General features: G+C 43.2%; 1 protein-coding gene across 2 annotated transcripts in view; it reads left to right on the top strand.

The window, feature by feature from the left end:
• Window positions 1-13180, top strand: part of acox3 (acyl-CoA oxidase 3, pristanoyl) — a 255528-nt gene that overhangs the window by 5659 nt on the left and 236689 nt on the right. For both annotated transcript variants that reach the window (XM_084327106.1, XM_084327105.1), the window contains exon 4: window positions 11574-11709. In XM_084327106.1, coding sequence (XP_084183232.1) covers window positions 11574-11709 — 136 coding nt within the window. The remainder of the gene's footprint in view (window positions 1-11573; window positions 11710-13180) is intronic.

Raw genomic sequence — 13180 nt, 5'->3', positions numbered from 1 at the left:
GATCTCGACACACTACATAGCGATCGATTGCCAATAACTCGATAAACAACATGATTTGGACGTATATACCATTATACAAGCTGGAGATGGACCGGGTAAATCTACATCCCATAATGATAAAATTTCTACTCTACGATGATCGCCCAACGGCGCGCGGAGACTGGGGTGAGTTTTAGCGTGTAAAGTTACCGTCTTCGATACTAACTGCTATTATCAACATTTGACCCACATTAGATGATTGGTATAACGCTGCCCACAGAATTATAAACGCCCCCTAGCCCATCCGGTCAACATCAGATGACGTGTAGTAACTTCTAGAAGTACGTCTAGTTGGAATTTTTTATATCGCGCTGATTGCCATAAAACTGTATTGCATCATCAATATAATGTATTTGGGGCTATAGATCACGTTCTGGAGAAAGCTGCAGAAAGAGATGAAAACATACTTATACATTAGACCATACTTTACTATGAATATGTGAATGAAAAAGTTTAACGTTGCTACACAATGAACAATACATATAGGACTTTGAATGGGCCCTAATAATGGCAATGTAGCAATAGAATTAAAAAAGTTATAGCCCTGCAAAGAAGGGGACTTTCTCTATAGACAAATAGAGCCGGCAACCTACGGTTGATAATGAATTTAACCCATGGCAGCCAAAGTGTTAATATATTTTTTTTAATTAGCGATTTCCATTCATATTTCATCAATCTAGCCTCCCGTTACCACTGGAACTCTCTCTGAGCTCCATTGGGAAAATACCGCCCCCTATCGTCTCTCCCTGCACTCCATTGGATTAGACTGAATGAAAAGCATGGGAAAAAATAAATCCTGCTTCCTCATTTTACTTCTCAGACAAGTCACCTGAGACGATCGGATTCATTCTGGACTATCAGAACAGCGTGGAATCGGTGTTTCGACCACCCAGCGTTGGATCAATAAACGCGATCGATATTTGGAATGGCGATCAGGAATTGGAATAATCTTTTTGGAGAACATCTGATCTGAGGTAAGGAATCTATTTGACCAGTCTTAGGATAATCAGAGATATCAACGTGGGCCCTATGTGTGCGATCAGGTGTTACGACCCTGGCTCAAAGGGACGCAACCTATGTGCAAACCGACACCAAAACCCGTGTTTAACCCAAAAGACTACTCTAACAATGAATTACTGGTACAAACTAAAGAACAAAGAATGGGAGAACGTGACAAGTCTCAGTTTCCACACACACTCCTCTAGCCACAGTCAGAGTGCATGTGTGTCTCAGGGACTGGTTTTAACCTGCCAGCAGGTAACCAATCAGCAGCAATTAGCTAATTAGCAGCCCTCACCTGCATGCCCAGTGACACAGGAGTGATCAAGCTCATGGTACATAACACCTCCCCCACCAAAATGGTTGCCCAAGAGGCAACCACTACACATCAAACCCATGAACAAAAAATATTGTGACCCATTAGTTGTCAGGGCCACTACCACAACAGCGATAACGGGCCGGCCCCTGTCGAACACGACCACCAACCGTGTCCCACTGTGGAACATTCGCCAATACTGTGTAAAACAAAAAACAACCCTGTCCCGACTCTCGGGCAAGCTAGACCTCACAAAAGGTTCCGCCACTGCGGTATATGGCTGGAGTGGGGCAGGTGCCTCCTCCACTGAGGCGTAAGACTTAGGACCCCATCGACAAACCAAGACCCTATCATATACGAGCTCCATTTCAACAGGCCCCTCCACCGATACCGACCTGTCAAAAATAGACTGCAAACCAAAATCAAGTTGAGAGCTAAGCTCACTGCGCTCAACAGGACAGAACACAGAAAAACAAAAACCATAGATCTCTGATACCACCACAGCGTAGGGCTGGGCGATATGACGATATTATATAAATATCGGGTACAGTTCATTAACGATACACTTTTTTAACGTATCGTGGATATCGTGATGTTTTGCCCAAGAGGATTGTGTCGCGTCAATCTGGTCCACCCCGTTCAAACTTTTGAACAACGCCGCTCCCACACACACATTACTGCATCAAAGTTAGTACTTATGATTAACAAAGGCATTCGTTTTGTGGCATCAACATTATATAGTTACACGTTATATAGTTACACATCAGCGTATTTACCCAAACATAGCAACGTCCGATGACGACACATAGATAGCAAGCGTTACTGTTCATATCTCAGTCCGTGCCGAGTTGTGCGTGCCCATTCTGCTGTCTGTTAATAAAGTTTTCAATCAGACAGATGTATGGAACGGCTTTTATTATAACATTTGTTGCAGTAAAATCATTATGCCTCGTTGTTATGCTGCGGTGCGCTAGTAATCACTCGTCGGCTGCGGTGAGCTGTTGTTGTTGTCGTTGAGCTGAGCTCTCGTTAAAATCAAAGGAGGGCATTCAGGAATGTAAAAAAAGAATAGCGCTGCTTGCCGATTGGTGCTAAGAACAGCAGGGCGGGTACAAGCGGTGTGACGTAATTGGCAGACTCGACTGTCAATCAAAATTATTCTGTTGCCGGCTGAATGATTGAATGAATGAACGTTATTAACGATTGCAGAATGGGTACAATACAGTACAGCTCAATACAACAACAGTGGACTGACTGGAGGATGAAGACCAGAAAAAGACTTTCGGCTTTTTTACATAAGGGTCCTCCATTTTCAATTCATCAAAACATTTAGAGACATACAAATATACAGTAGTTTCATAAAAATGCTAAAATCCTATTGATTGATTGATTGATTGATTTAAAACTTTATTAACATATTGCAGAATGGGTACAGTACAGCTCAATACATACAATTGTTAAGGGGATGCAGACCAGAGAAAGACTTTCGTCTTGTTTACATCAGGGTCCCCCATTTTCAATTCATCATATTTCATATCTAAATCATATAATATCTCATTGCTAAATATATGCAATATATAATCTAATAATCCAATAATCTAAATCTAATATATAATATAAAAATGCTAAATGCATGGGTATTTTATTTTGTCTTTAATGTTAGCTTGCAAACTCAAATACTGTCTTGGTAAGCCTCATAATGAATTGTTTGCGGAAAAAAAGAAAAACATCGTGATGCGTATCGTGTATCGCCGAAAGGTCAGAAAATATCGTGATATCATATTTAGGCCATATCGCCCAGCCCTACCACAGCGCCCATATCCATCCCACCTGGCACTGGCAGTTCAGGATACTGCAAACCGTGAACATCCAGAGTAGGATGCACCGCCTCAGGTACAGCCCCACCGTCCCTGGAACATGGCAATACATCAGTCACAAAAGCGTCTGGAACACCATCTAAAATGGCGTCACACAAAATAACATTGTCCTGATCAAAATGGTTGCCACTCATCAGACCAGGTCGCGAAGGCGGCTCCTGCTCCACAGGACACAGGTAACTAGGTTGACTAGCACACCTAGTGCATGGCAGAGAGTCAGTGTGGACACGTGAATCAATGTCAGAATCATCAACTGACATACTGGGACCATCCCTGCTCACAAGTGAAACATCAGGGACAATAGAGCTACTGTGGGAAGGCTGGCAGCCTAAGTCAGGCCTTGTAGCCTCTTCAACTAGAACGGTGTCACATGAATCAACAGCATCTGACTCTCATAGCATCCTTCCCACACTCATCCTCCAATTCGTTCGTTGCCTCAGCCACCGTACAGGCTGGGAAGACCTTGAGACACTGCGCTGCCAGATCATCTCCTGCCACATGCCTATCCGGCCCGCATGTCAACTCTGGTTTCACCACTGGGCCTGACACAAAGGCACAATCAAGAGAATCATTATGCAGATGTACATCCACAGTGTGCTTTCCAAAATTCTCAACAGGTACACTTTTCAATTCAACAAAGAATGTGTCACTAAGTGTAATGTCACAAGTCGAAGTATCAACAACATCACTTTTGTCCTTTGATATTGCCCGTGTCACAGCACACACAGGGAACACTCCTGGATGTTTCTGTGCCAGCTCATTAGGGACCTCAGAAACCACAGGAATGGGAGTTACAACTGGAGTAGCCAACACTTTGTCACCAGCCAAATCATTCCCTAGAATGAAGGACACCCCTCTTATCGGAATGTGAGAACATACCCCCACAACAACATTGCCTGATACTAAGGGAGAATTGAGTGTGACCTCATGCAAAGGTGCATCCACAAATCCACCTCCAAAGCCACGAACAACGACACCGGAATGCAAAGAAGACTTTTCTGAAAACGGCAAAATCCCCTCCAGAATGAGGGACTGAAAAGCTCCGGTATCTCTCCAAATTGTTATAGCCTATTTGGACTCTAGTGCATTAGTCAGGGAAACAAATCCATCCATCATAAATCTTGAGGAACCCTCAAGCTCTTTGTCCACACGTTTGATACTTCCCCCATCACCCTCTAACGTTAGCATAGGTGTTCTGCATATGGTTTCTACCAGAGCCACCGTTCTGACATTTTTCTGTTCAAGCACCGAGCACCCAGCAACGATATGACCAGGCTCTTTACAGTAGAAACATATAATCCCTTCTGGGAATGCACTAGCAGAACCACCCCGCCTAGGAGATGAAGTTAACTGACCAGCAGACACAGGTTTCGGGAAACGGCCCCCCTGAAAAGGACGCCTATCCCTGGACTCAACACGGTAGTCCTCCACAAAAAAACGGACTTGTGTGTCAACACAAACTCATCAGCGAAGACAGCAGCGTCGCCTATCTTTAATACCCTACGCTCGTTTAGATGAGTGGAAACGGTATCAGGAACACATCTTTTAAATTCCTCTAGGAGAATCAACTGTCTAAGCTGCTCTCTTGACTCTGCTTTCTGAGAGGTGCACCACCTGTCAAACAGGTTCTCCTTCTCTTTTTTTTGATCCACTTTTTCTCCTATTTTTCTATATTTTTCTCCCATCCCAATTTCGTATCATCCAATTCAACCCTCCCCTGTCACGAACACTGTTTCTTGCCTCCCACAAGCCGGCTGCAATGTGGACTAAGTCATACATAGCACCAGTCCCCTCCGGTACTTGAGGTAACAGCAGTCGCATCTTTTCACCTGCGCAGCTCGATCTCTCAGTGGCGAGGAGTAACGCGTGGGAGGCTCACGCTGCCCCAGACACTTCCTGATTCCACTGCGCAGGCGCACCAACCGACCTGTAGGAGTCGCTGTCCACAACGCCCGATCCCCACCCATCAGTTTCCCACCCCCTAATACGGCCAATGTGTATTAGTATGAACGACCAGCTAAACTGAAAGCAATGTGGAGCGCTGGGCTCGAACAGGCGAGCCCAGCGTCTCAGCATTCGTGGCGAGCGCCTTGCCCACTACGCCACGTAGCCGCCCCAGGTTCTCCTTCTCTTTTCCAAATTCAACATACGACTGTCCCTCCGACCTGCGATAACCTCTAAAACGCTGACGATAGGCCTCGGGGACTAACTCATAAGCCCTCAATATGGAAGCTTTAACAAGCTCATAGTCAGCACTTTGTTCAAGGGACAGAGCAGTATAGGCTTCTTGCGCCCTACAAACAAGAACACACTGCAGCAGCAGTGTCCAGGCTGTATCAGGCCACTTCAATGTGGTTGCCACCTGTTCAAAAGGGGGAAAATACCTTTCCACATCCTTCTCAAAAAAAGGAGGCACCATCCTAATATTCTTGCCTACATCAAAACCGGGACGCGACTCTGTATGCAGAGCACCCGCCTGCAAGGCAGCATGCTTATACTCAAGCTCCTTCTGTGCACGCTCGTGCTCCAGCAACATTTGCCTCTCCTTAAGCTCACGCTCCTTAAGCTCACGCTCACGCTCATGCTCACGCTCCTCTCTCCTCTCTCTCTCCTTAAGCTCACGCTCCTTAAGCTCACGCTCATGCTCACGCTCATGCTCACGCTCTCTCTCCTTAAGCTCACGCTCCTTAAGCTCACGCTCCTCTCTCTTCTCCTCATGCTCTCGGCGGTGGTGTAGTGGTTAACACTGTCGCCTCACAGCAAGAAGGTCCAGGGTTCGATTCCCGCTTGGGGACCAGGTTTCCATGATGCCAGGTACCCAGGTGGGGTATCTCCCAGGCCTTTCTGTGTGGAGTTTGCATGTTCTCCCCGTGCTCGCAAGGGTTTCCCCCCCGATAAGATAAACCCAATGGAAAAACATGCACAACAACAGATGGCTAACGCTGTGGCGTCCTTGACGAAGACGGACAGGAGCACTTGGATTGGTCCCCTGGCGTGGCTCACGTTGACGCCTGTCTGCTCCCGGCTGCCCTTGGGGGGGAAGGACGACGGGATGGGTTAATCGCAGAGACGAATCGCATCAGCGATCCTACAGACAATGCATGCGTGTGTGTTCCAGTGTGTGTGTGTGTTGAGGATAATTGCCAATGCCAATTAAAGACCTCTGAGCAGGTCCTGCATTATTATTATAATTATAATTTATTATTATTATTATGCTCTTGCTGTAGCTGTCTTTCCTTAAATTCTAACTCTCTAAGCCTCCACTCACCCTCCGCCACCGCAGATAGCAGCGGAGACACGTCAGACAAAGGAGGCTCCTCCACCCTCGCCGCAAGCACCTGCTCCCTAACGAGCAAAGCCCTCAAAGCACCCAAGGCAGTCGGTTTCAAACGCTTCTCACTGGCAGTAAGCTCCACCTTGTAGTGCACAGCAAGCTCTAGAAGCTGTTCCTTGGAAAACCTTTCCAACAACTCATCAGAAGGGTGATCAACAAAATCCTTTATGGAAGCCATCCCTACTGCACCAGCGCCACAACCTGCTCACTTTAGAGTCACCAAAAACACCCTAGCATACACACAATTTACCTGAGAACCACTGAAGAACCACGAAGAACCACTAAAGAGCCACTAAAGAACCACTGAAGAACCACCAAAGAACCACCGAAGAACCACTGAAGAAACACTAAAGAACCACTGAAGACCGCTGAAGCACCGCTGAAGCACCCCTTGTTAGCGTCAGCATGCTAATGCCAATACTAATAACTACAAGGAGACGCGGTGGAAATGTGTGCTCTACTGAGCGCACCTTTCTAGTTTGCAAAGAAAAATTAAAAGAAACAACCACCCTGAAATAAATAGATGTGTCATACGCGCAGGAGGTCAGGTGCTAACAGGTAGGCTATCCAAACACTCAAAACAAACAAAATAAATACAACAAACAAATTCAAACAGGTGCCCCTTATAACCTGATATGACTACTTACAGCTTCTACATCTAAACTGCAGTCAACACGGCCCACCACATGTCTACCCTAAAAAAAACTACATCAGGCCCTACCACACTACCTGTGTTTTCTGGCCACCTATCCTACCTACCCTTAAGCTAATGCCCTGTAGACCTAACCCTCTTCAACCACACCTGCTACCAGCCAAAGATCATATTGACCATCCACCCGTCAAGTATATGGTATGGTACAAGACAAGTAGATGGTGCTAATCACTTCTCTGACTGCCCCAGGAGTATGTGGTGCACAGGAAGCTAACAAACAACCAGAAAATAATGTCCCTACCTACATGTGGTGTCCACTAAACTATATATTTTAACAGCAATAAGTAGTCACATCAAATTACAAACAAATAAGGGCATACTCACCTGTTTGATGATCGGCTCAAGCCCCCACGTTACACAACATGTAACAAACACCACCCACACTATAGCACCACGACACACCATGCAAAAAAAAAAAAACACCAAACAAATTCTAGGGGTATTTGTTTCCAAATTCACTCCTGGACGAGCGCCCAACTGTTACGACCCTGGCTCAAAGGGACACAACCTATGTGCAAACCGACACCAAAACCTGTGTTTAACCCAAAATACTACTCTAACAATGAATTACTGGTACAAACTAAAGAACAAAGAATGGGAGAACGTGACAAGTCTCGGTTTCCACACACACTCCTCTAGCCACAGTCAGAGTGCAATATATGTGGCATAAAGACTGGAGCAAACGAATCCAAACTCTCACTATATTGTGATGATTTACTAATTTATATTACCCAACCAGATATATCCTTGCCGCAATTACTCAGCATACTAGAGGCATACAGTGCCATATCTGGTTACACGATAAATTATGACAAGAGTGAAATAATGCCACTAAATAGTGTTACCACCCAGAATACCCACCCAATGATTTCCCATTTTAAATGGGCACCAAAAAGCTTCAAATACCTGGGAATCCAAATATCTAACGACCTGAACCAAACATACCAAAATAACTATCTACCTATTATGGAAAAAATCAAAACAGACCTATACAAATGGAAAGATCTACCAATTTCTTTAATTGGACGTGTTAATGTGGTCAAGATGAATGTTCTGCCTAAATTAATTTATTTGTTCAAGTCAATTCCACTCAGCTGTCCACCAAGCTTGTTTACATCACTGAATAAAATCATTTCAATGTTTTTGTGGTCCCAGAAACGGGCTAGGATCAGATTAAAAGCACTACAGGCTCCCCTGAATAAAGGGGGCTTAAACCTCCCCAACTTCAGACTGTACTACCTAGCCTGTCAATCACGTGTTATTTGGTGTTGGCTCAACAGTGAGAGGCTGCCCACACCAGCATGGGTTAAACTGGAAGAGAACATAATCCATCCTACTCCACTACAGGTAATCCCCTATATAGACACGCAAAAAACCCTTAACTCTATCACTAAAAACCAGATTATACATCATACCTTTGCATGTTGGAAAGAAACTATTAAACTAATGGGAAATCAAAATACCTTGTTAATGAGCATGCCCCTGTGGAACAACCCTTGTGTCCCCAAAATTATTAGTGATGGAATATCTGAAAATTGGAGAACCAAGGGAATCAGCGAAATAAGAGACTTGTATAACCAAAGCATCTTTTCTGATTTTAATTCCCTGAGAGCGAAATATAATTTACCTTCATCCATTTTTTTTAAATACCTACAGATACGGAACTGGGTCAAAAATAACAGTTATAGCTATCCCCATATGTCTGAAACACCAATAGAGAAACTGTTTAACACTACAAAAACATCAAAGGGCCTGATATCTAAAATCTACACACTGATGAACACTGAACAGAAAGATGATAGGATGCTACAACAAAAAGATAAATGGGAAAAAGATATTAAACACAAATATACCATGAAAGAATGGCAGTCATTGCTCCAGAACTCCCAAACAACTTTAACAAATACCAACCATAGGTTAACACAATTTAATATACTACACAGAATTTATTATACACCTCACAGATTATATCAATTTAGCCACGAGACATCACCCAATTGTCTTCGATGTCAACATGCTAAAGGGGACCTAATCCACACGTTCTGGAATTGCCGGAAGTTAAATTATTACTGGAAATGTATATTTGAACAACTTTCAAAAATTATTGGAAAGACGATGACTCCTGACGCACGAATAGCTATTTTGGGTGATATCTCTATGCTGAGTAACTTTGACAACTTTGAAAAGAAATGTATCCTGTTAGGAATGTCTGCTGCAAAAAAATGTATTCTTTGTCATTGGAAATCTGAACCCCCTCCCCCGACTAAACAATGGTGGGCAGAACTCCTATCCTATTGCACACCTGAAAAAATCATGTATAATGTGAAAGGAAAAATAATACACTTTCAGAAGATCTGGGGTCGGGCAATGGATTACATACCAAATATGGGTATAGAACTGGAGAGAGCCAATTGAAGCATAGAGATTGTGGATATTGTCTTTTTATATTCTATATTTGTCTGCCTGTTTTTTCTTTTTTCTTTTTGTTGTACTAGGAAGGGTCGGGGAAGGGTTAGTAATTGTTTAGTTAGGAAATGTAATTTATATATTTATAACTTGCATTTTACAACTGTATGTAAATGAAATGTTAAAAGCAAATAAAAGATAATAATTGAAAAAAAATAGTGCATGTGTGTCTCAGGGACTGGTTTTAACCTGCCAGCAGGTAACCGATCAGCAGCAATTAGCTAATTAGCAGCCCTCACCTGCATGCCCAGTGACACAGGAGTGATCAAGCTCATGGTACATAACATCAGGAAATAAGAGATTCTGGAAGTTTCAAGAAACTAGCGTTTTTCAAAATGGTATAAAACAGAAATGAACCGATTATTATAAAAAAAAAAAAAAAAATCTTTTCGACTGTTAACTGCAAACAAGTCATTGATAAGCGACGGCCAGATTAGACACATAGCCATAATTTAAGATGTAGTTTATGCGTTTGCAAATATGAGCGCGCTATCATTGAAGTGGGTGGTGGCACGCAACAAGGTTTTGAGATGGGGAGGCGTGGCATCCAAAGTGTTAATGAGTAATTGCCCTCAGCTGGAGTTATCACCATTATTATTATTATAAATACAAAATGACTTACCTATAGCCTACTAACCTGATGTTTAACCTGATTATAAATACAACAATAATAATGGCCAACCTACCTATTAAAAAAAATCAAATATACACATCGAAATGCACATAGAATCTGCACCCAGGTATCGTGAATGTATTGAGTTGGGTGGTCCCTGCTGATTCCCATCCCTAGGTCGAACCCAGGACCTTCTTGCTGTGAGGTAACAGTGTTAACCACTGTGCCACCATGCCGCCCAAAGCCCCACAAGAGTGAATTACTGCTGTGTTTGATTATAACTTGAAGGTCGGGAATTCCGACTTCTTACGTATATGGTGTGTCAACTTTCAACATGGCTACCCACATCCTGCAGTATAAACCTTAATCTTGTTATTAGCTGTACATTTATAAGTATATTAGCTATATGTCATTGTAAACTGTTTTTGTGAGTTGTAGTTCATGCAAGACAAAATAGGAGTTTAGGGTGAGCATCCACTAGGGGTGTAACGGATCGTAGTTGATCCATGATCCATACGGGTCACCCCCCACGGTTCGGCACACATGTGAACGGTGGATTAATTGCAAACTTTAACCATCGCAGTGAGCTATATCACATGATATTCTCCAGCATCCCTTAGGTCTGCTGTTTGGGTGCATTACAGATTTAGTTTAGTCTATCATAGAGATGGATTAAACAGCGACTGTGTGTGAGAATTGCCACGAGGCCAATGTCAATTATTTAACATTAGATCTGGATAATGGTCTGTTACTAGCAGATCCGGGAACGTAAAAGCTCCGCAAAATATTTAGCGTTACACAAAACAACCTAATTTAGATATTGACACGGCAAAATCCATAATCAATGGATTGGAATCAACCTTAATGTTGTTATTTATAGTGAAAGTGAACTATGCAGCCCAAAGCAGTTGTGGGTAGTTGTCATTTCAATGCACAATATCGAGCCACAACGTTAATATTTCCTTTCATAGTCACTTCAGCAACTAAGTAATTTCCAAACGTGAACAGACACAAAGCAGAATTATCCAACACGTCCACTATAGGCTACACTAGGCCAACACAGAGGGATGGACCTCCAGAACTGGGTGGGTTTTGTGATCCGTTGCATCCCTAGCATCCACGTTTTTCTGACTTTGTAACGCAAACGCACACATCTGGTCAGAGAAAGAAAACGTCACAAAACTAAAACCAAAACCTCAATGTCAACATCCACACAGAGTCAAACAGCTGTTCCGTTACAACTTCCTGACACAAGATGACGTCATGTCGAACCCGTGGAAGACGGTGGTCCTCAATGACTGTCTGGGCATGTACGACTGGTCCGTGGGCGCCAAGTTCTTCCTCAACAAAGGGGTGAGTGCTTGTTAGGGCTGTAAACAATCTCAATACAGAATCCAAAAAAGATTTCCCTTCTCATTCTCTTCCCAAAGTCTCTTATTTTCTTTCTCAATTTAACTGGTGGTGTGGTATGGCTACTACTATTAGTGTAACCGAGTGGATTTGAACCTGGGACTATGGGATCCACATGCGGCCTCACTAACCAGCTGAGCTAAAGGGTCAGACCCACTAGCAGGTGCTGGTTGACTGAGACAGACTCGTTAGTAGTAACATTAGCATAACGTTTAATATCTCAGTCTAACTGGTGGTGTGGTATGGCTACTGCTATTAGCATAATGTTTAATACCCCAGTTTAACTATTGGTGTGGTATGGCTACTGCTAATAGCATAATGTTTAATCCCTTAGTTGAACTAGTGGTGTGGTATGGCTACTGCTATTAGCATAATATTTAACTAGTAGAGTAGTCGTCTGGTAATCCGGAGGTTCCTGGTTCGATTCCCACTCCTCCTGGGCAGCCAGTCGAAGTGTCCTTGAGCAAGAAACGTAACCCCTAACTGCTCCTGATGAGCAGGTTGGCACCTTGCATGGTTGCCTCTGCTGTCTGTGTGTGAATGGGAGAGTGAATGGGTAAAAATGTGAGGAACAAATTGTAAATCGCTTTAGATAAAGCGCTATATAAATGCACCATTTACCATTAGCATAATGTTTAATACCTCAGTCTTAACTGGTGGTGTGGCATGGCTGCGGCTATTAGCATAATGTTTAATACCTCAGTCTTAACTGGTGGTGTGGCATGGCTGCGGCTATTAGCATAATGTTTTTTTTTTAAACTTAATTTTTTAGCGTTTATCGCTTTTCTGGTCAAGCATGACCGACAGTTGTAGAGTGAAACGGGTGGGAGAACAGGGGAAGACATTCGGCAAATGACGGCGGGTCCGGGAATCGAACTCGGAGTCAACCAGAACCGTGACGCAGCACGGCTCCTCCCGACGCAGAGATAGCGCTGAGATACGTGGTGAGCTACTGGAGCTCCCCTATTATTAGCATAATGTTTAATACCTCAGTCTAGGGTGCACGATATTGATTTTTTGACCCCGATACGATAACTTTCTGCTCCTCAAGGCCGATACTGATACCGATAACCGATATTTATTGTATTATATTTTTTTTTAAATGTATATTCCTGTAGTTTTGACCTAACCAGATTTATCATGACATGAGCGTTACTACTATGAACAAAACAAAGCCAAGAGAACAGTTTTGACTCTTCCAATAAAGTGACTATATTTATTTTTCCAAATAAATATAATTTGAGTCGATCACAAAATTCACAATCCGTCAATGTCATTAACAATGTGTTTCCCTGAACAATGAGTGAACTAAAAACCAACATCCCCTTAACAATAGTATGTATTGAGCTGTACTGTACTGTACCCATTCTGCAATCAGGTATTGTGCTTTGTCAGCAGATAAAACATTTGACGC

The sequence above is a fragment of the Notolepis coatsorum genome (assembly GCF_963971535.1).
Source record: "Notolepis coatsorum genome assembly, chromosome: 13".
Lineage (NCBI taxonomy): Eukaryota > Metazoa > Chordata > Actinopteri > Aulopiformes > Paralepididae > Notolepis > Notolepis coatsorum.
The sequence above is the reverse complement of the archived record's forward strand: the minus strand, read 5'-3'. Positions and strand labels throughout refer to the sequence as shown.